At 46.8% G+C, this 24,352-nt stretch overlaps 1 protein-coding gene across 3 annotated transcripts in view; it reads right to left on the minus strand.

Moving 5' to 3' along the window:
* Window positions 1-19,812: 19,812 nt before the first annotated feature.
* Window positions 19,813-24,352, minus strand: part of ENTREP1 (endosomal transmembrane epsin interactor 1) — a 58,560-nt gene continuing 54,020 nt past the window's right edge. For all 3 annotated transcript variants that reach the window (XM_019661113.1, XM_019661112.1, XM_019661114.1), the window contains 2 exons: window positions 23,572-23,864; window positions 19,813-20,742 (listed from right to left, as the gene is read on the minus strand). In XM_019661113.1, the coding sequence (XP_019516658.1) occupies window positions 20,539-20,742; window positions 23,572-23,864 (497 nt within the window). In that variant the 3' untranslated portion in view covers window positions 19,813-20,538. The remainder of the gene's footprint in view (window positions 20,743-23,571; window positions 23,865-24,352) is intronic.

Consider the following 24,352-nt stretch of genomic DNA (forward strand, 5'->3'; position numbering starts at 1 on the left):
GTGGCACGGGCTCGTTAAGAGCTGTATAATCAGAGGCAGTGAACAGCATGCCGACCTGCCTAAGCGGAACATCCTTTCCTACCCCTCCTGGCGTGAACTGGCAGTCAGCTTGCTTCATAAGACAGTGACAGTCACGTTAAGCATTGGGAATCATTGTGTCTAACCACCCCTCGTGACTGGCTTTTACAATGTCACATGACCCTCTTTTCCACAATGGTCCCTGAGCCTCTGAGAGGGTGTAGGAACCTAGATATCACTTTTCGTGACACCAGTTGTCCGCATTGTAAACAAAAGTCACAATGTAACGTAAACTCATGCAAGGAAAAAAGAAAGCAATAACGATGATGACAAAAAGAACAAGGAGAGGTCATTTCCATCAGGAGCCCCAAGAACCAAACCAACGTGAGAACAGGTCTCCAGAAGAGCCAACTGAAGCACTTGCCTGCGCACCCAGTAGAAAGAGCAATTGCACGTTTGAGCATATGAATGAGCCCATTGCAGGAAGAGGTTGGTGTTGAGTGCGTCACCTGAAGGCAACAGCATAAAAATCAAGAATTTGGGGGCAAATTAAAAGGGGTTTAGCTGGAACCTGTATGGGAGGTCTTCTCCTTTTCAAATAGCCCTGGTAGCCTGATTTTTTGTGGTCAGAATGGCTGCTGCTGCTGAAAAGGAGGAGCATGCCAGACACGCTGACCTGAGGGACCGGGCACCTGGGCCGCTTGCAGGGTCATTATGGTGTGTGTGTGGGGGATGCCAGATTAGGATTCATATTGGGGTGCCTCTATGTATTTCTTTTGCTACCTGTAATATATACAGTGCCTTTAGAAATCCAGCTTCCAGAACAGGAGACCAAACTTGGGAGGATTGAGGACTCCTCACTCTGTGGCAAAAAATACCCAGCCCGGCCAGCTGGCACCTTCCAACTTAAACCTCAATCAACTGTGCCTTGTCCAGGCAATGGTGACAATGGGGTCCAAAATCGTAGGATTCATTTCCCTGCCATACCTTGGGCATGGTTGCATGAGGCGCCTCCTTCCACACCTGTAAAGCATGAGGGCTTCCCCATCTGTCCCCAATCTGTCATCAGCATAACAGGCCCTGTGGAGTTCGCATTAAGATGAATTAAGGCTGGCTCACGTACCTTCGTCCACCCAGCCAACAAGCCTTTTCCTAACAACAGTCATATCTGTCCTTTCAGCAAAACCATTTTTCGTTTCTGTTGGCCCTGTGGCTTGAGCGTCACATGGTAAACGGAATTTCCATTCAATGTTATTATCTAGCGCCCACTGTTGGATGTCATGTCCTCTGAAATGAGATCCTGGCTTGCTCTCTATGCGAATGGGTATCCATTCACAGTGCTTAATTTGAATAACCCTTTCATAGTTGCCTTTTGATTTGCCTGTCTATAAGGAAAAGCCTGTAACAGACAGTAGCTGTTCCTGCACAGGTGAGAGCATATACTGAGCCTTCGCTTACTAGCGAAGGGGGCAGTATAGTCTATCTGCCAGTCTTTTACTGGGTTGTTTGCTTTATGCATATGCACAGGTTGATGAGGGTGCTTTCTTGCTGGCAATTTGCAGAGCTTCTAAAATGTCACTGTACTTCCTTCATAGGCAAACCTGCTCCCTTGCAATATTCCATCCTACCTTTGCCCCTCAATGTCCACTTTTTTGATGGACCCAGTGGGCTAGATCTTGTGTTGGCACCAAGGTTTTCATCTGGGCCAAAGCATCTCTTCCAAATGACGAAGGGGAGAAACATGAGAATGGGCAGGGACGTGAAGCACAGGGAGACACGCTCCGGGGGCCTGCAATCTGCCCCAAATATCTTTCATAGTTCCTAGCCCCACAAGGGTTTTCCTAATAGAATCCAATCTTTTATTGTTTGAAAAACAGGAGCTGCTTGTATTTTATCTACCACTACCCCAGCATCAGGCGTGTCTTACCCGACCAAATAACACTGAGAACTTTTATGGTGTCCTGGGCCTTGTATCTTTTGTGGACTGATCGCCCATCCTCGGTCTTTGAGGTAATGGCATAAAGAATCAAACAAGAGTTGCCTGTGAGAGGGCGAGATCATCACCTGTTAACATGATATCATCAACACAATGAGCCCATTTTGCAGAGGCCAGGAAGAGAGAGTGCTGGGGGAGAGGAGGCTTCGCTTTTCCCTTCCTCTCTCCCTCTCGGCGTGCCCCCTTTAACGGTGTGGGTGGGGATGGACAGCGATTTGGCAACTTTGGCTGTTGCCCTTGGAAAGGTCACGGGCCTCTCCTTGTCTGAGTCCTTTTGCTAATCCAGTTCATTGACTAGGGGCTCGATATAAACAAATGGTGAGCGACGACCCCCACCCCCAGGCACTGGCGGTTCCTCGTGCCCTCAGCCCCATCCTTCAGATAACCTCAGGCCACAGTTTTCTGAAGTGTATATACTTCTTCAAACTGAGCTGTGTCCCCAGCAAGTCTGCAGCCCACAGTCTCACCAGCCAGCAAGCTCATGAGGTGTCCATCTTCCCCACCCCTCAGAGGGCAAGGCGAGGTGTCCTTGACCTTCTCTCACTTGGCCATGTCGTGAGCCATCTGTCTCCACCAACAACAGCGCTGCACTTCCCACTGGGCCGGTCCCTCGGCCACGTTTAGAAAAGATAGTCACCAGTGCCTCATTTCGTGTAGGGGGACGGCTCGGGCACTCGAACTTCACAAGCAATTCTTGGTTTGGGGTAAGAGAAATACTTTTCTTTCCTTACCTCGTGGGGAGAAGCGAGTAGAGGCTTCCTTACCTGAATTCTGCAGCGTCCCGAATGGCAGCACCCCTCTGTGGTCCTCTTATATCAACAGGATGAGGTGGGAACCAGCTGGTGGTAGAGCCTATTTTTTGGCACCTCTCAGCAAGCCCCCTTGAGATGTGCTGTCCCCTGTGGGAGATGACTGTCCCCTGTCGGTGGCGTCTGCCCCCACAGATGGGTCTCCCCTTAACATAGATAGGGGTGGGGGTAGTGGTAGATGCAGGTGGTTGTAAGAACTCTGGGTGCTACACACACACACTCACTCACTCACTCACTGCATCATGCTCAGTTCACCCTCATCACTTCCTCTGAACTCACACAGCTAAATCACCCCCTTTCATTCAGGGACCGATTTGGCAAGAGCTAGGATTTGGCGCCCTCTGGTGGAATAACATGAGAAATGGCAAATCCAGCTAACCACCTAGAATCCCTCTGATGGTGATTGAGGGAATGAGGACTCTTTGCCACGCATCTCAGGTCCCTTGTTTTCCAGACAAGGAAAATAAAATCTTCCTCGGGTAGGAGTTGCCCGAAGTCACACAGTAAGCAGTCAGTTACAACCTACTCCCCTAGCTCCCAGGCGAACGCCCCTGTGTACCATCCCAGCTGCTGACACACACCAAGGGAGGGGCGGGGCGGAGCGGAGGGAGGGGTCTCAGTTTCCTATTGGCCAGGTTAGTAGCCTGGAGACGGCTGAGCCGGTTGCTGTGGCCTCGGGTGGCCTCCAGCGTCTTTGTGAGAGCTGAGCCGCAGAGCACAGATAACTGCGGGTTCCCCATCCCTTCTGCTAGGCTGGGAGAAAACCATGCCTAGAGGGCTGAGGGAACCATTTCCGGAAGGACTGGCTAATTGCTACCCTGCGCCTCCTTCCCCAGAGACCACACCACATGCTGCTCCTATTGGCAATCTCACCGGCTGCTTATATGACGGCTGTCTTTCCTCGCCACTGAACAGAGTTTCTTATGCGCAGGGACCAAGTTTTTCTCAGCTTTCTAGTCACAGTGGGTTATAATTGGAAGAAGAGTCACAGACAGGGTTTCGAATTATAGCTCTTCTATTATATTAATTATATTCTCACTGTGAGACCCTGGGCAAGTTGCTCAACCACTCAGGAAATACGTCTTCATCTGTAAAATACCGGTAGGCACAGCTTGGCTCTGCATTTAAGATGAGAGAGTCTGCCCTTGAAGTGTGTAGCAAGTGCGGCAGAGGCAGTCATTGCATACCAAGTACAGAACTAGTCCTGGGAGAGAAGCGTCATGGAACTCTTCTCGGAGGAGGGGATGTCTCTGCAGGGTTTTGAAGGTGCTGTAGGAGTTTGCCAGGTGGCATAGCTGGAGAGAACACTCCATGCAGAAGCATAGACGCCTGAAAGGGGATCCACTGATACTGTGGAAGCAAAAAGGGTGTGATGGCTCTCCACTGTCTCGCCTTAGCTAAGCTGGAATTTGGTTTTCCAGAATTTCCTTCCCTGTCTGATTCCAAGTTAGGGTCAGCCACAAGAGAAACTTGAGTGAGATTTGGATGGGAGACCTGAAGCATCAGCCAAAATGCACTGACGGTCAGTTTAGAGCCAGTGCTGCTACAGCTCAAACACAGTGCCAATGGGCTCCTGGTTCCCACTGTCGGTTCACGACGGCGGCTGTCCAGCACTGCCTTCGGATCTGGCCTGCTTCTCCAGGTCCTGGGCCAGGCGTGTGTTCACAGCTCCCCCTTCAAGTCACCACGTCCCTGAGGTGGGAAGTGGTGAGCGACCAGCTTAGTGCCACTCTTATGCTCACAGTTTTCTGTTCCTCCCCACCCTGCGTCTACTTTTCTTTACAAGGATGGCCAGCCCTGCATGACCCAGAGGCACAGCCTTCCATGGACTTCTTCACCAGCTCCCACAACTGCATGCTGTCTCATCCCTATAATATGCCTTAGTGCACATCATGTATAGGGATCAAAGCTAAGCAGAGAAGGACATCGAAGAGGAGAGAGCGCAGCCTGGGACTGATCACAAAACACGTTGGAAGGGCTGCTCAATCGCTGCAACTTTGTTTTCCTCCAACTCCTTTTGGCTGACAATCCTGAGATGCTGCCCCCGCTCTGGAATTTTGTCAGATGGAAGTCATTCTTTTTTTTTTTATGGAGTTTATAAATGTGAGACCTTTTCCAGGTCTACATTGAGTTTGCTCTCATGAAGAACTGCAGTGCTGGAAAACCTATTCAGGCCCCTGAGAAGATGAAACCCTGAGGTCTGTCGAGGGCATGTCCATGAAACCCTCCCCTCTCCATCCCTGGGTACATCCCGGTCCTCCCAGCAATCAGCTGCATCCTGCCCACTTTGCTGATGAGGAAACTGAGGCTCAGAGGCTCAGGCAGAGACTTGGCCCAAGGATGCACAGATGCTAAGTAATGAGGGCCCAGTCTTGAACCTGGGTGTCCCCAGTATGGGGGTTAGGGACCATCCCTCCAGTCCTAAGAGTAGCTCACAAGCCACTTCACAAGGAAAACCACAAGGAACATAACTTATCTCCGAGGGTGGGGCAACAGCGTGACTTTCTCCACCACCTCCCCAGGCTCACTCCTTGTGTTGTCCCCAGAATGGCCCTGGGTCCCTCACCTATCAAGGGAAACACTGAAAACACCATGGAAGATGAGAAATTTTTGATTGCTCACAGCCTCCACAGGCCTTAATGACTCCTGACAGCCGCACGTCTTGAGAGGATGACCACACAACTTAATCTGACCTGGGAGGCCCCTCATGTTGCTCTGCACTGTCTCGGCTGCTGCAGCAGCCCCTTGGCATCCTGGGATGCCGGTCTGCCCTGGGTGTGCCATCTCTCTAGCCAGAGGTGTGCTAGGGACAGGTAATCACCCTCGAGAACTGACTGTTAAATTTTCAGAAATTTTGTATTAAATACAGTCATTATTAAAATTAAACAACAGATTTAAAAACAAGGTAATAATCAAAGCTCAACTGATACCTAATTATTTATTACATTTTACTATTAATCCATGCTCTTCAGGTTATTTATATCTACTGTGTCTGTATGATAGGAACACTGTCTAATGATGTGCTGCTGTGTATTTCTTCTTAAGCGTGATTTCAGTGACATCACAGTGATAGCTCAAAGTTGGCCATGGCAGGAGTATTTCCACCACAGATATTGGCAAACACTTCACATCAGGGCTTGATTTATTATTTTGTTGATTGTCTAGACTTAAGAAAGTGATGGAGAAAATCTTAATGATACAGATTAAAGTTAAACATTTCATGTCTGTGGCCATTATGTGGTGGCTAGCACAAAACCTTGAGAAAATAATTTTTCAGTTTCCAAAAACCATTATCCCATTCAGCAAAGAAGTTACATCACTGATGAACAAGTGACATTCTGTCACACATCTTGGAGTGATGATGGAGTCTGCAAGAAATATCAAGTCGCAATGAAGTTTATAGGTATATGGCATTTACATGAAAAATTATTGAATTTATAATTATGTATTTTATTATTTGTAAATTGTGTGCTACACATCTTTTATATCAGTTAAATTTATAGTGTGTGTGTGTGTGTGTGTGTGTGTGTGTGTGTGTACACACTCACATTCATTTTTCCCCTGGCACACCTGCTGCAGTCCAGCTTCTTCACTCTGCTTGGTCTATTTCTAAGCTTTCTTGTGGAGACTTGGCTTGCAAATATTTATTAATAAAATAACAATAATTTCTTTGTGGCCCATTTGGGAGCAAACAGGTCAAAGTGTCAGCAAGTCTTGCTGAGTGTTTGTTATAGCACTGAGGGTGGGTTCTGTGGGGTCACCAGGGCCTGCCTCAACTAAATGAGAAGAGAGATGCATTCTGGGTGATATCTCAGGGTCCCTTCAGTGCACTGGACTGACGGGGCTGAGTAGGCTTCTACCCAGGTCCCAGTCCCCTGACGTCTCCAGCTGCAGCACGGATACAAGTCAATGTTAACAATACGAAGCAGTCTTTATATTCAACTCCTTCACATATTCGTTGGAAATCCTCCAATATTCCATTTCTCTTAGTAGCTTAAAAACAAAACAAAACACTTTCCAGGATTTGATAGGTTCCAACCAGGCCCACTAACAGTCATAATAAGAACTAACATTCTTTGACTACGTCTGAGATGCCAAGCAGGTGAGCTCCATATGTTATATCATTTTATTACACAGCAAAGTAGGTATTACCCCATTTTAGTGATGAAGAAACTGAACTCATATGTGGTAAGTAATTTGCCTGAAGTACCTGAGTGATGATTTCAACTAAACCCTGTCTTGCACTTTCCCAGTTATGCAGGGTCTTCCCCTCTTCCTGCAGGAGCACGTGGTCAGGGGTGTGGCCTGCACGTACCCAGGTACGTGGAATACTAAACAGGATGCTTTTCACAAGATGTCACCTATAGGGGGCTTGTGCAGAGGGTAATGGGATGGAAGGGTGAGGAGATAGGTGTGCAGCCACCTTGCAGTAGGGGACAAGGGGCAGGATGTTTGGGGTCACGGGGAGCACAGTCAATCCACAGTCAGGGAAAGTTGGCTACAGTTAGATTTGGGGACGCATGCAGTCCAGACCGGAACAAGTCCATTTGCAATTTCTTTTTTTTTTTTTCATTTATTTCACTTTTCACTAAAGAAGACCTCTAGGGGATTGCACAAGTACATTCTACCTGTGCTGTTAATCGCCAGCTTACATTTTCACCCTACAGACTTCCCTAGTCCATTCCTTCAACTTCCGAGCGCAGCTTGGTACCAGCTACTGTGCTGGGAACTGGGGTTCCGGGGCCACGGCAAGCGCCTGGCATCTGCTGTGTGGCTGGAGGTGGGTAGGTGCATAGGGTCTGCTCCCTTTTCTATTCCGTCCTCACCAGCCCTGAGACATTGGGTAAACTACGTAATCTCCTCACTGTGCTTCAGTGTCCTCATCTGAAAACTGGGGACAATAATAGCGCTTCCCTCAGGGGCCGGCTCTGAAGAGTAAACACAATAAAGCGGATGTGGTACTTAGAACAGCGCCTCGCCGTGGTAGGCAGGGTGTTAGCCGTGATATCAAAGGATAGTCTCAGGGACCGACGTCCATAGGAATACTTACTCAGAATGGCCCTGCGTGGAGGCGGCCAGGTCTCTCCACGGTGTGCATGGCTCTGCTGGCCTTCTCCAGTCCTGGCCTGGTGGCTGGGCCAATCTGTGATAGTCTACAGCCACCTGCTGGGCCATATGAGAACACAGCAACTAATTCAACAAATTCCATGGGTCTGATCTTAGAGGGAAATGAGTCTGAGGGCTGGCACGGCCTAGATTCAGTCCCTGTGGATTGCTCAGGACCAAGGTTATCCTCGTTTCTTTCGTAAAAGAGGAAATAGTCAACTGAGGTTCCCCTAGCTTATCTATAGTGGGTGAGGCTGGGGCATGGAATAAACCTCCCCATTCTAGCTACTTCCATTAAAAAATAGATTTGCATGGAACTGGGAGGGTAGAAAGGGGTTTCCACCAACCCTGCCCAGACTTCCAGAACCTTCTATCCAGTGCAGTAGCTCTCAATCAGCTCTTGGGGGGTCCTAGCCAATCCAGACGGGAGGTGGCATTTCTCCTGGGCTGGGACTTGATGCCTTTGGGCACCAATAGCGAAGAACACCTGGGGAGCCACAGCCACAGCTCACCCTGGTGGTGTGTTGACATCAGGCTGCGGTTGCCGTCTCCGTGGATGTTGAATATCGATGCCCAGAAACTCCCTAAGAAGAAGCAGCCAACGCTTCCTTTGAACTCATGCTGCCCCAGCCAGAAACAGACCAACAAGTGCTATGAGAGTGTCCTGGGCACCAAGCTGGCACTCGCACACCAGGGTCAGCCTTTCCACACACTCTCAGGGGGCTCAGCACCAGGGGCTCCATGCTCTTTTCTCCCAGAACCCCAGCCTCCGTGACCCACCCCCGCCCCCAGTCTCTAAGCCACAAATAGAGTTATGCTGTTCCTGAAAACAAAGAAACCAGCAAATACATAGATCACGTTGAAATGGAATTCTTAAAAATGGACTCTAGGGCCGGCCAAGTGGTACGATGGTTAAGAACTGGCTTGGGACGCCAGAGGGCCCCGGTTCGTTTCCCATATATGAGGGCCAGTGACACTGCCCTCTGCAGCTAAGATGCTGAACAACAGCTCAACCTGGAGCTGGGCTGCCGTGAGTCGCCTGCGACGGTGTAGGCTGCAGCCCCTGCTGCAGTGGGTTGCCATGGGCTACCGTGTGTAGCCAGCAGCCAGTGTGAGCGGCCAGCAGCCGCAGTGAGCGGCCGTCCAGAAGCCGGCGACTGATCTGCCTCACCAGGGAAGAGCATAATGATGGTACCAACTTGGGCCAGTGAAGCAACGTCCTCCACAACTAGATGGAAGAACAAAAGGACAGCAACTTGTCTGTTCCCCTTCCCCCAATTCCCCAACACTGTTCCCATGCCCCCAATTCCCCAATAAAAAAATCTTTAAAAAAAAAAAAAAGGACTCTAAATGGACCAAGAGAACTTACTATTGAAAGGAGCCTAGCCATCTAATGCCTTTAACTAAGCCATGGTAAATCTGGTGATCTTTGGTGGTAAATGGAATGCTTGGGTTCTTTGTTTAGATTATGGTCATTCAGTCTGTCAACAAGTATTTATTTAGCATTAATTCTGTGCCAGGAGCTAGGGAGACCACAATGAACAAAACAGACAAAATTCCTGCCCTCCTGCAATTTATATTCTAATGGAAGAGACAAAAAACAAACAAGTTAAATAAGTAAAATATATACTTATATTAAGCCATGACGTGTGAGAGGGAGAAAAATTTAGCAGAGCGTGAGAGAGGAAGTGCCAGACGGTCACAATTTTGAAGAAGGTAGCCAGAAATGTTCTCACTGAGAAGACATCTGAGTCAAGACTTGGATCTGAGAGGGCAAGACAAAGAGATACTGGAAACTATTGAGGCAGGGAGATGGCAGGTGCAAAGGCCCTGAGGCAGGACCACCTCGGCATGTTCAGAATAGTGAGGGAGGCAGAGCAGTCAGAGTAGAGTGAGGAGGGAGGAAGAAGTTAAGACAACAGGTCAGAGATAATCAGGTAGGGTGAATACTTTTATGTGGGGCTTGTGACTCTAAAGATTCTGGCTATCATTCTGAGCCAGGTGGGAGCCATTGGAGGGTTTTGAGTCGAGGAGGAAATTGGTCTGACATGTTTTTAACAGGATTGCTCTGGCTGCTGCATGGAGAAGACACTGCAAAGGTGATGCTTAAGGTATCTTTGACTCTTGCCTCTCTCTTTCTCCCACATCCCTTTAGTCAGCAAGTTCTGTCAGTTATGCTTCCAAAGTATGTAGTCCTTTAAATCAGATTCTTATGGCCACCTTTCTTCATCATAAAGTAAGTCCTTGCTTTAAATCCATTTTTAATCGTTATGTATAACTGACTTTTCTGAATACAAAACTAATGCTTATTCCTGTGAAAATTTTCAAAATTTTAGAAAAGTAGAAAAAAAGAAAACAGAAATCACAAATAATCTCAGTACCCGAGAGAATCACTGTAGACCTTTGCGTTCCCTTTTGCGCTGTGTGTGCTGTGTGTTGTGCTATCTTTCCTAGATTCTGTTTCTTCCATTTAACATTGTAATGTAAATTCTTCCCCATGCCATTAATTACTCTTTGTAAACATCTTAGTGGCAATATATTATTCTATCACATATGTAATTTCTAAAATTTTAAATGTAAAATAATTTAAGTAGTCTTATTGGTAATTAGGGCAATTTCAAATTTTTTTCTTTCTATTTTAAATTATGCTGCAGTTACTATCTTTGTTCTTAAATCCTGAGCCTTTCCTGGTGGTATCAGCAATAACATCTTAACAGGTCCATAATCCCAGTTTTTTCTACTTTAACCCAAGCTCCGTGCTGCCTCTGGGCTGTTTCAGGGGCCCCGATGCGCCTGCAGGATAAGTCCAATTGCATGACATTCCAGGGCCTTTGCAGGCCTGGTTCTAACTCATCCTGCCTCATTTTCTGCAGCTCCTCACTGCTTCTGGACACCGACTGTCCTTCAAATTCAGCTTTTCTCACCGCCACGACTTCATCCTCTACCTGTAATGCCTGCCACCCCGTTCCTGCTTCTGGACATCCTCTTCAACCTTCCATTCCCCCTTCAAGAACAATTTGCTCACTGCTATGTAATGCTCTGAGTGCTTTTTACAGCACGTAACCCATGGTACTGTAGTGTGTCTTTTATCTGTCTCTCTTCCCTGCTATTCTGTGAGTGCCATGTGGGTGGGGACTGTCTGTCTTACTTCTTTACCTGTTAGGCCGAACATAGTGCCTAGCACATGGTATATAACAGTGTTTGTTCAAAGAATGGTCACCAATTGGCTAGAAACTTACAAAAGTGGCAGAAACTTCCTTAAGTCAGAGGCAACACCTCCTGGATATAAACAGTTGTGGCAGGAGCCACATCTGAATTGGACCATGTCTCATGACCTCCTCTGCACCCTCCTTAGAGCGAGGCACTATTATCCTTACCTAGAGTATTGCAGCAGCCTCCTGTCTCCTGTCTTCTCTCTTCTCCCTTCCTCCCCTTCCAACCAGCAGCCAGGGCAAACCTGTTGACGTGGTAAAATCACGTTAATCCCCCTGCTCACATCCTTCCAAATGGGTCCCATCACACGTAAACTAAAACCAAAGGCCTTTCAACAGCCCTGCGCTATCTGGCCCCACTACCTCTCTGATCTCATTCCCTAGCCATCATTCGAATGATATCCATCATTCCAACCCCAGTACTCCTTGAACACACAGCAAGAACACTCCTGCCTCAGGGCCTCTGCCCTGGCTCTACCCTCTTCCAGTATCCAAGTGGCTCACCCTCATTTCACTCAGATGTATGTGGACAGGTCACCTCGACAGAGAGGGTTTCTCTGAGATCTTCCTCTAATATAGTGCAGCAGGGCCTCACCTGGTCACTCTGCCTGAAGCAGCAACGCCCATCACCTCCCATCCCTTTAGCCTGCTTTACTTTTCTTCAAAGCCCTTATTATCACTGCGATTATTTTAATTATCTTTTTATTTATCATCTAGCTCCTCCTACCATATAAGCTCTATGAGGACTTCATATTATTTTGTTCCCTGTTTATTCCCAGTTCCTGGAGCTGTGCCGAACATCTGGTTGTCACTTGATAAGCATTTGCCGAATGAGTGAATGAATGCATGCACGCGTGAGGGTTCCGGAACTCTCTGAACTTGCAGGAGACGGTGGGAAGGGCAGGTGGCCACTTCTTTCTGGGCACCAACCATGTGGTGTATGTACTGAAAGGAACACAGGCTTCTGAGTTGGACTGGGATGGCTTTCACCTCAGTTAGCAATCGTGTGATCTGAATCAAGTGATTTAACATTTTAGAAACTCCTTTTAATCATTTATAAAATGGTAATAGCAAAATAATCAGGCATGTGGTAAAAATTATTGAGATAAATTCTGCCAAATACTTAGCATAAGGTGTGCATACCATTACAATTCATTCTCTTTCCTCTTCTTTTCTTTTGTGACTCATGGTATCAGGGCCCTGACCACTGCCCATCTCAAAAACATCAATCACTTACACAAAACTCAGGTGTCAACTCCCAAGCCTTGTTTTCGGACAGAGGTAGGTTTACTGTGAAGCTAGTCAGATTCAAATGTCATGGCCACTCACAAGGGCTCCTTTCAAAGCCCTGTGCCTAATTTTGTATTTATAATTTTATAGTCTTAATCCTCAAAAGGGCTTCCTAATCACAATAAAAATATATCAGACTATATGGGATGCAATTAAAGCAGTAATAAGAAAATTCATTGCACTAAACACATTTACCAGTAAAAAATAAGAGAATAAAATGAAAAGAATCAAATTTTTAAGTCAAAACATTACAAAAGGAACAACAAAGTAAACCAAAAAGGATAAAAAACAGAAAATAATAAAAGATAAAAGCAGAAATTAATGGGAAAGACTAGAGAGTTGATGTAATTAATAAATAAAATCAAGGTTTCAAAAAATTAACAAACTAAGCCAATCATTAGCTAGCTTGATCAAGAAAAGTAAGAGAAAATACAAATATACAAAGTAAAGAGTGACAGGGGAGGGCCGGCTGAGTGGCATGTTGGTTAAGAGTTGACTTGGGATGCCAGCTCTGAGCAGCAGGGCCCCGGTTTGGATCCCACATGAGGGCCAGTGACACTGCCCTCTACAGCTAAGATAGTGAACAACAGCTCGACCTGGAGCTGGGCTGCCATGAGTCGCCGGCGATGGTGTAGGCTGCAGTGCAGCTGCAGTGGGCTCCCATAAGCTACCGTGAACAGCCGTCCAATGGCTGGTGAGCGACTGCCTCACCCGGGAAGAGCGCAATAATACCAACATGGGCCAGTGAAGCAATGTCCTCCACAACTAGACTGAAGAACACAAGTATAGCAACTTGTCTGTTCCCCTCCCCCAATTCCCCAATAAAATCTTAATAAATAAATAAATAAATATTTTTTTCAAAAAGAGTGACGGGAGAAATAATCACTGGAACACAAGAAAAATTTAGAATTATGAGACACTACAGACTTCATGCAAATAAATTTGAAGAACAAGATGAAATGGATGATTTCCCAGGGGGAAAGAAAAATTATCAAAATTGACCCCCATTCGAGTTAGAAAGTTTAAACAGAACAATTCCATAGAAGAAACAGAAACTTATTGGGGAACTATCTAACACAAAAGCATGAGACCCAGACACTTGCACAAAAAATTCTACCATACCTTCAAAGACAACCCAATGCTCTATAAAATATTCCAGAGCAGCAAAAAGAAAAACTGTTGGTTCACTATTAGAAATCCATTAACATCACAGTGCACATTAAAAATCTAAGGGGAAAAATCATGATATCTCTATCGATGCTGAGAATTCATTCTGAATTTTGACCCTAGCTCCTGTGTTAGGGTAAAACACAAGGGGTCTTGCCAGCTGTTGGAATAAAAAAAGAGCGTTCCTGCTGAGTCAGTGACATGCCTGTGACCGGGGACACTGTGTGGTGAGAGGTTCCCACTCAGAAAGGGAGGTATTTGTCACTTGACCAAACCTGAGTCCGGCTCCTCTGTCCTCTTTCTGACCAGGCTGTGTCCTTGGCCTGCTCATTCCATGTTTAGCAAGGATCTTACTGGGTCCGTTTAGTGGAGATCCCCCACCCTTGGTATCTGATCACCCTTGTTAAAGAGCAAAATTCAACCGAGTAAATTTGAAGATCCAACTGGCTTTATTAAGCAATCCATGAATTGAGCAGCATCCCATCTAGCAACCAGAAGGGCGCGCCAAGGGGTTGTACAAAATGGAAGGTTCTGAAGGTTCAGAATGAGACAGAAATTTAAAAGAGGGGCAGGGTCCCCTTACCTGAGGGGTAGGCCGGAGGTCTTACCAGGCAGATTAGCTCCCTAGTGCCGACCAGGGATATTTCAGATTGATTGGTTCAAAGTCCCAGTCCTGGAAGAGGCTGAAACTGCAGTTAGGTTAGTTATTAAGTTTTGGTTTCATGACATGGCTTAGCAAAAGTGACTCCATTTCGGCTGTTGTTTCTCTTTTTAATACCCTCAATATTTGATCAACTTCCTCATTCCCCCACCCTTGGCCTGCCTTCAGCAAAAGCCCTGTTGAGTTGGTGGAGCAAGAATCCCCCAGCCCTGATGCTCCGCTGAGTCTTTCTCCACCCACTGCCCCACCCTGCTCCGCGGCTATACGTCTCCACCTGCCCTTGTACTCAGAGTTGAGTTCGAACTCTTTCCCCTACCGCAAAACCCCACTGTTGCACTTCCTTCTTGAATAAATTCTTCCTTCCCATCTTTAACAGGCGTCATGAATGTTTCTTTTTTTTTTAATTACTTTTATTTTATTTTTTATGGGTTTTCTTTGTTGTTTTTTTAATTGGGAAACAGTGTGTTTTTCCAGGACCCACCAGTTCCAAGTTGAGCAGTTGTTTCAATCTAGTCGTGGAGGGCACAGCTCAGAGGCCCATGTGGGGTTCAAACCGGCAACCTTGGTGTTAAGCACTGTGCTCTAACCAACTAAGCTAACTGGCCGCCCCTATTTTTTTTTTAATTACAGCTGACATTCAATATTATTTTATAATGGTTTCAGGTGTACAGCATAGTGGTTAGGCATTTACATAATTTATGAAGTGATCCTCCCAATAAGTCTAGTACCCATCTGACACCATACATAGCTATTACAATATTATTGACTACATTTCCTATGCTATAAGAATAATTTTTCTTGAACATTTTCCAAGATGGTGACTCCCTGCTGCCACAAGCACAGGTTTGCAGAGCTTCTCCTGGGGTATCCCTGCCAGAACCTGTTTCACAATCAGGAGTGAAGGACCCCTTCAGAGCAGGGCACTGATACATCAGGCCCAGGCCCTTTGGTCTTCAAAGTCAATCAAGACAGGGTCTAATCCCTCCTCCCTGTTGGGGCCTGGGAGCAGCTCAGCAGCAGGCAAGAGAAAGGTAACTTTGCATTTACTGTTTGTATAATTTTTGTCTGTTCCCCTCTCCCTGCTCAGCATTCTGTCCTCAGCCCCTGGCACTCTGTAGCTCCATAAATACCTGCTGAATGAAAAGAGGGTGAAAGCTTCTGCATAAAGAGAGACATGGAAGAAATGTGGTGCCTGTGGCCCCAGACTTGGCCTCCCTTGCAGAGGCCCCAGGGAGGAGGAGTAGTAAACAAAGATGCCCTTGTCCAGGCTCCAGCCTCACCCCCTTCATTGTTCTACTTTTTGCTGCCTCCAGTGGGGGGTGGGGGGTGGAGATGTGTTCCTTTGTCCTGCTTCCTGAATCCCTCTCCGACTGGGTGGAGGTGGCATCTGCCTCTTTCCTCTCCCTTCTTCCTAATCCTGATGGCTCACCAAAGCCTGGACCTTCTCTGTGGGGGTGCAGAGGAAAGGGTGTCCGTCCATGCTCCCTCTCCCAGTCCTCTATCCTCACTGTTCCCAGGGCCTGCCACACAGATCCGGCTCCAATGAAATTGGGAAACTCAGGTGAGAGTGGGAACGCCAACCAACATCCCTCAAAATGTGGGCCTCAGACAGGAACTGTTTGTTCCTGGTCCCTGGAAAGAGCAAGTTCAGATTATGAGGGTGTTTAGAAATGTTAACTTGATAAAGTACTGTTATGATTGTTGAATCTAATCATTTTTAACGGGGTCTGAATGAGCAATCAAGCCATGAAAAGGCACGGTGGAAACTTAAATGCATATGACTAAGTGAATGAAGCCAATCTGAAAAGGCCACATACTGTATGATTCTAACCATATGACATTCCGGAAAAGGGAAAACTGAGGAGACAGTAAAAAGTTCAGTGGTTTCCAGGAGTTAGTTAGGAGTGAGGGAGGATGAATAGGCAAAGCCCAGAGGAATTTCAGGGCAGAGAAGCCACTCTGTATGATACTATAGTGATGGGTACATAGTATTCATTTATCCAAACCCTTAGAATGTGTAACACCAAGAGTGAACCCTAATGTAAACTATGGACTTTGTGTGATTATGATGTATCAGTATAGTTGATCAATTGTAACAAATATACTATTCTGGTGAGGGATGTCGATAGTGGGAGAGACTGTGCTTGTGTGGGGGCAGGGGTAGATGGGAAACCTCTATACTTTCTGCTCAGTTGTGCTGTGAACTTAAAAGCTGTTTTAACAAATAAAATAAAAGGGGGTTGCATTTTACATGTCTTTTTTATTACTATTATTTCAGTTTCCTGGTAAATCAGTGCTATGGACTGAATGTTTATGTCCCCTCAAAATCCATTTGTTAAAGCCTTAATCCCCAACATGATGGTATCTAGATTTAGATAATTGAGTTTAGATGAAGTCATAAGGTTGGAGCTCCCATGATGGGATTTGGGCCCTTATAAGAAGATGAAGAGATCAGAGCTTTCTCTCTCGACTATGTGAGGACAGAGCAAGAAGGTGTCTGTCTACAAGCCAGGAAGAGAGTCCTCACCAGACAATTAATCTGCTAGCACCTTGATCTTGCACTTTCCAGCCTCCAGAACTGTGAAAAAGAAGTGTTTCTGTTGATTAGGCCACCCAATCTGTGGTATGCTGTTCTAGCAGCCCAAGCTGACTGAAACAGTTTTCAGTCCATTTATTGTAATTTACAAAAGTTTTTGTTCCACAACAAATCAGAGAGGAAAAATTGGTCCTTCATCCCAAATAGTTCGAGAAGCTCTGAACTACACCCACAGCCCTGGTCCAAGAGCCAGAAGTACTGGTCTCCTGCCGCTGCTCTGCTCTTGGCACTGAGCCTCAGTTTCCTCATCTGCAAGCTGAGGGGGTAGAATGACTGGACCTAGCCAACGTGCCCAGTCAGCAAATGTCTGGGTCTTTTGGAAAATATTGCAAACTCGGGCATTTAGGGGAGACGGGGACCTTTCCCACAAATCTCACCATTGGCAGGGGTGGGGGGAGGGAGGTATTCCAAAGAAAGCAAGTCTTGGGGCAATTCTGCCAGCCAGACACAAACTTTCATTGGCAAGTTTGCACAAGACAGTTTGCAAGCTTAGGAAAGTCCTACTCTCTGTCCTCAGACACATGGATGCACAGCTTTTGTGAAAGGTTAAGGCAGAGGTGACATCATTCTAAAGGAGCAGCCTGTGTCCTGGTCCATCCTGTAACAATCTTATAAGTGGGGGCCAGATTCTTTTACCTCATTGGTGCAGAGACAACGCTTCTAACCAGCCACAGATTTGAATATCGCGTATACTTCACCAGTGAAAACTTACTCCATATCCACCTCATGGTAATTAATCAAACCTCTGGTATAAGTTGGTCACTACATTTGAAATGCTTCATCACCCCCTCTGGACTGTGGATTCCTAAGGTACTCCAAATGCAAAAGAGGTGCCCTCCCCATGTATATGAAATTATGTATGCATATGTGTATCACATTATTAATGCTTAAGTATTTTAAAGTCTATTACACACAAACAGGGAGATGAATCAATGTGACCTCTAAGTTCCTTCCCCAGGCAAATATATATAAAATACTGTATTAGATACTAATAATATATATAGTAATATGTACAATATATTTTTAACTTTAACATTCCTTAAAGTCTGAGAAGTAAGACAGAAGTCAGTTTTCTGATGCCACCAATACCTTCACATGCAAGGTCAAATCTTCAAAGCTGAGACAGGTCTCCACGTCCTCCTTATGTGTGTCAAGCGATGCCATGTATCTTCACGTTCTCCTTCCCTCTTCCGGTTGTTGCTGGCAATTTCCCTTTCCTCAGGATTGCAGAGACCATCTCTGGGACTGTTCCCCCAAGGCTAGAAGCAGACGCTGACCACACTTGTCTTCCCTGAGCTTTCATGGCAGGTGGTAAGGTCTGCAATGGCATTTGGAGGTGAGTGGTAAGGCGTTCAGAAGGGGCAATGAAAAGGGATGTAGCTGGGGAGAAAAAAAGCCCTCCTAGAGTGGGGAAAAAAACAGAATTCTAGAAAGGTGAGAAAGACCCAGACACGCCTGAGTGGGGGAAGGCCAGGTCTTGTCTCCCCAGCCATGGGGGAAGGGGAGCAAACTGGTGGGCTGTGAGCTCCTGGCCTCACCCCAAGCCACTCGGTCAGGGGCAAATAAATAGCCATAAGCAACTGGAGGAAAGCAACTGGCCTGGGCTACATGGGTGATCCGTGGGTGTCAGAGAGCCTGGGGGAGGCCTGAGGCTTGTAACACAGTGGAGACTCTCAAAGAGGGCAGCGGGGACTTGCCCCAAGGAAGTGGGTCAGCCACCAGTGGACTGCTATGGTGCTGACAGTGAGGACTTCTAAAGAAATGGAAAGATAGTTTGTTTGCATGGGGAATTCAGCACCTGGGGATAGGTGGATGAGAACAGAGAAAATGCCATTCCAGGAAACCCCTGTAAACCTTCTCTACCAACACAGCTCGCCCAGGGAAGTGGGCCAGGCCCCCGCCTCTTCCCAGGCCCCCATTCTCCCTTATTTCCATGTCTGTTTCCACAGCTCACTTTTTGCCTCAGCCCAGTGCCTCCAAACAGTCTTTCCCTGACCTCCTCACGCCAGTGCTCACTCTGGCAAAGGCTGTGGGCTGGGAGCCCGGCGTGTCTGTATTTCCATGAACCAAGCTTGAAGTCTTAGCAACCACTTTCTCATAGAAACAACAAATGGCAAACTGCTACTATGTGGGAGGTTGGGGGATCGTTTCTGGAGATGGGCTGCTGGGGTGTGAATGGCATCTCTTACCACTTAACTTCTGAATGACCTTGGATAAATTGCTGAACCTCCTTTTCCTCATCTGTATAATGGGCATAATCACAGCTCCCACCTTGTAGGCTGGTGTGAGGGCGCATGAGAGTGTGTAAAACCCCCAGCACAGGGCCTGAAGCCCAGGCAGTGCCCAGCGAAGGTAGCAGTCCTCTCCTTTGCAGAGCCTCTTTGTTCAGCGCCTTACCATATCCTTTAGCCCACATCCTGACCTAAATTAATCTCTTCTATGCATGTGACCTTTGGAAATGTAAATTAAATTGGTTACTCCGGTTGAAAACTCTTCCATGGTGCCTCACTGTCAGCATAAAATCCAGCCTGAGCCTCCTGCTACCTCTCCCCTCCTTTAGGGCTGCTTTCACAGCAGCCTCTGGTGCTGGGGGGCCTTTCACTGGCCATTCCCTCTGCCTAGAACACTGTTCCCTATCCCTCAAAGTTCACTTTAAATGTCAGTTCCTCAAAAGCCTTCTCCAACCGCTTCCTTCCTTCTTAGCACCAATCCCTAATCTGTGGTGACTTGACTGATTTATTGCTCATGGTCCCACTAGAAAGCAGCTCCCTGAAGTCACTGAGCCACACACTGGCTGAACGAATGAAGGACGCATTGTTATCCATGGGGATCGGCAGCTATGGAGATTAAAGTGGTTTGGTGGCCTGCCCAAACCGGACCACCCCTGCTCCAAGTTCCAAACCGTCAGAAAAGTGAGGCGTGTCCACCTCTGCATACACAAATGCTGTACATCGAGCCCAGAAGTCCAAAGTAAACATTTTTATTCTCAGTTCTGCCTTAGCCATCTCTAGTTTTGCAAGCATGAATAAATGGAATCAACAAGAATCCTCTCCCTAAATGTCTTCCATTACAATTTGTCACTGAAAAAGTCTCCTGTTTTTCCTAAAGAGAGTATGCTTTCAGGGTGACCTAAGATGAGGCTTGCCGATTTCAGGACATCAAGGGGAAGCATCCTGCTTCCTTGCCAACTCCTTTGTCACTGAGTGCAAGGCCACAGGGGGTTATCAATAGCAGCGCAGCAGATCTGTCCTTCCAGCGACAGAGAACTCGGCGGCGGCGGCGAGGGAGAAAGCCGCGACGGCTGAGGGGCAAAGGCTCATTAGCCCCACGTCTGCCCACACCCAGGCAGGGGGCCCGGCAGAGGCAGGGGAGGCGCTACATTCACAGCCTCCAGCTTGATGCTCCCGCAAACCAAATGAGCCGCGAAGAACCTGTTCATTCCCGCCTTGAACACCCTTGGTCAGCAGAAAGGAGAGCCAAAGAGGGGGAAGAAAATGTCCTCTGAAGTGCCCTCCTTTTTGAGGAGTTCCCAGAGGGGGACCCCAACTGCCAGGCAGCCCGGAAATGACATGGTGAGGAGGAGGATCCTTCCCCTCCAAGAGAGCGGCCTTCAGCCTTCCGGGGGCCGTCTTCCTTCCTTCCCGCTGCTCCTCAGGTCACTGCAGGCGTCTGGCCCCGTCTGTTCACAGGACAGTCTCTCGGATGACGCCGATTAGGCTGTGAGGCCGCTCAGCCTCCACGCGCCGGGGCCTTCTCTCGGCTCTGGGCCTCCCTGCCACGACGAAGGTGCTCAGGTCTCCGCAACTCCGCAGGTGCAGCAGACCGGGCTGTCTCCGCGAGGGCAGCAAGTGGGTCCCGGAAGCGCTGGGCTGCAAGGGGGCCATGATCTTTGGGAGAATAAACAGGGTGGGGAGAGGTTAAGCTTCACCAGACGTGGTCCTGGGATATGCCTCCTCTATCCATCCATGTCATGTTTAGTGGCCTTGAGAAAGAAAAAAGGGTATTTTCCCAAAGTGGAAGCCACTCAAAATTCCAGAGAGGCTTTTAACCTATTGCCTCTTTTCTCAAGTTCCTAATAAATTCCCCAAATTTCCTATGGTTTCAACTGTAGACCTGCCTCACTTCACGGACTTATCTATTGTGAGGTCTTGCTTTATATTTAACATCCCCCAAAAAAATTGGAAATTTTTTTTCCAATTTCCCTGTGGTCTAAGCCAGTGATTCTCACTGGGGTTTGCACATTACAGGAGGGGAGGGCAGCCTGTCAGAAACATGGATTCCTGTCTCCTCCCACATCAATTCTGACATGTGCATCTGGAGTGGGGCTCAAGCATCCGTACTTTTAATAAGAACCCAGGCGATACCGATATACTTGAAAAATTGATAACCATTGGTCTGGTATTGTGACCAGGTAATGAGTTTATAAAATGTCAACCAAAACCGATGATGCTTCCTTCCAACTGATCTAACAACCCTTCAATAAACAACATCACAACTAGACCAATTTACTTGTAAGAACTCTTCAGAATAGTTCCACTGCTAGATCTATTTTTGCAATGTGCCACATATATAACTTTAAATATTGGGTTATCGGAAAAGTCATGACGAATTTTTGCAACGAAAAACATAGAAAAAATACGTCATGACTTTTCCGACAACCCAATATATCCTACTATCGCTTGCTTTGTAAAAATGGCAAAAATATGGAAAATCCCTCATCCAATTGGGATTGATGAGTACATTCACATATTTTAAATTGCACAGTCACGTCTATATGACCAATAATACTATTAGCATGTTGGGGAAAACCCAGGTGCTTTATTATCACCAACGTCATATAATAATCATTGGGATGACTTTTTGTTTAGTTTTTACCATTTTGAGATTTTAATGTCATTCAAAGGTTAATCCCCTAAAGAGATGAGACATTAGATTTGCTAACATTCTATTATTATTTGTCTTAAGGCCTGTCCTAGTTTCCTGACTGAGAAGAAAATTCCAACATTCATAGATATCAACTGCTGTTATGCATAAGTTCAGGCCCATGGTTTTGATATTGCTAAAATTAAAACGGATCTAAAAATGCATTCTAGCAATAGAGAGAGAGTGACAATGTGCCAAATCTGGGTAGAGTCAGAAATAAAAGTTCCTCTTTCCCTGAGCCTGCCTCCTTCTGTCTGAGGAGGGTGAGGCGTTCTGAGCCATCACGAATGGGCTCCAGTCCTGGAAGGTTCTAGCAGATGAGCTCAGTCAACTGCCAATCCCAGTACCTGAGCTTTTACCCAGTCTGTGCACAGAGGCCCAGCCAATATTTGTAGTGATAGCATCTGTTGGACCTGAAGTGCTTGTTCTTTTCCCCTAGAGTGATTTTCTAGCAAATAAGACTTTCCAGAAGGTTCAGACCAACTGTCTGGCAGATGCTCCAGCTCTCACCTCACCAGAGCTTGGAAGCCTTTGGGAAATGACTCCAAATACTTGCTCCTGTTTAGCAGGTATCAGATGGACAGAGGGTATGAGGGAGGGAATGACATCTGGCGTAGACCAGGGACACCAGGATGTAAATGTCTCCCCTATGCCGGCAACTACCTAGAGCCTGACCCAGGACCACTGGCTGGCCACTGTTAGCAAACAGACCGCAAGAGGGTCCACAGTTCATGGACATCTTCATGTGAGTCATCGAATGGCTCTTCTGCTCTCCTGGATCCCCGGAGGGACTAGGAGAGAATTTGGCTTCTGGCCTCTGTAGGAAGAGGCCGGCAGGTAAAACAGGGCAACAGAAAAGAAGGTGACGGGGGTTTATTCAATCTTCCTGAAAATTTACCTAGGATCCTGTAGTTGGTAATGACCCTAAGAATCAGCCCACTTCAACTCAGGAATTATTTGTTGGGCACTTAATGCACACAGGTACAGCCAGGTAACACTGTGCACTGATGTCGTCAACAGACAGCCCACATACATGGAGCAACGAAATAAATGCCTCAAAGGTGACTCAATAAATGCCTTAAAGGCTTTTTTTAAAAAGGCGGGTAATTAAAGCTGAGAATTTCCTTCTCATCAGAAGGAAATTCCCTGCATTCAGAAATACAGGTGTAGAGACCACCTAGTCTAACCCTTCACTTTAAAGATGAGAAACCTGACACCTAGGTGGATCATTTACAGGCCCAATTGTATCTTTTCCCTGGTGGTTTCTGTTTGGGGGATTGCCTTGTACTTTTTAACCTATGGAAAGGAAAAGGTGTTTATTCCTGTCCTATCAGCTTAGGTATCTTGCTAAAGATTGCATGGGAGTATGAACAGCTCCCAGAATCTTGCCAATATTAAAATTCATGTATGTCTATCATTGTCAAAGGGCTGAAAAAACATGTCATGAAGGGAAACTTTCAACATAGGAAATCAAAGGCTGAATGTGCCCCACACTGCTCATACCCCTTGCTTTTATCTCCAAGCTACACCCTTTTGTTTTCAGGCATACTTCCACATCCTGGGGAAAAATGGGTTTGTCTTCCTTTGGGCCAAGAACTCTGTGGAAAAGCCACGACACCTGAAAAGAAAGGGTTCCAGCTTCCTCTCTTTCCCTTCACAGACCTCCTAACCACATTTCCCTGGATACAATGACCATGAACTTACTGTGCCTTGGACAGGAAATCGGAGAAGCAACTTCAGCTGGTATGGAAATGAGTTATCTGACTCACACCAGATATTAAACATAAAACTACCTGTTCTAGGAAACTGGCACTTGTGATGGCTTCCTCCATATGCTCTTCGTCAGACTTCAAAACAGATTTAATGTTTTCTACAAGTTCATGGATGTCCGGGGTCATACTGCAGGAGGACTGCTCCAGGAACCTTGCCACCAGCAGCTTGGTGTCTATGTAAGATCTGTAATCTATTAGAGACCGGGGTCTGCATCGCGAAGCTCTGGGTCTCAAACCCCTCCTCAAGGTCACGGCAGTCAGATCCGGTCTTCCCTCCGTCTGAGTTGCAGCTTCACAGCTGAGCACAGGGGCGGCTGTGGGCAAAGACAAACAACACGTACCCATTGGCCATGCCCCTGTGCACACGCACCTGCGTCTGAAACAACACAGACCACTAAACGCAGTATGGAAAGCTTGGAACAAATGCCGACAGCCATGCACATCTTGCTTTTCATTTTGCAAAAGGAAAAGGAAAACAAAACCAACTACTAGGACAAAAGCTCATTTCCTGATGTGTAGTTCCAATAGAACATGTCCCCAGAACGTTTTATTGTGCCACATAAAACACAACCCCCAAGGTAAAGATAGGTGACAGAGAAGAGCATCCAGAAGGCAAACCATTACGGGGCATCAGTTTCACGGGGTAATAACCAATATATGGGGATGGATGGGGCAAGCAGACAAAAACAAAACAAAACATGGCTGACTGATGAAAGAACATTCCAAGGGCAGGGGAGGATGAAGGAGCCACTTAGAGAGAAGGACTGAGGAGAGACAAGACTTGTGGGGTGGATGGAATGTC

Source organism: Hipposideros armiger, unplaced genomic scaffold (genome assembly GCF_001890085.2).
Source record: "Hipposideros armiger isolate ML-2016 unplaced genomic scaffold, ASM189008v1 scaffold_335, whole genome shotgun sequence".
Taxonomy (NCBI): Eukaryota; Metazoa; Chordata; class Mammalia; order Chiroptera; family Hipposideridae; genus Hipposideros; species Hipposideros armiger.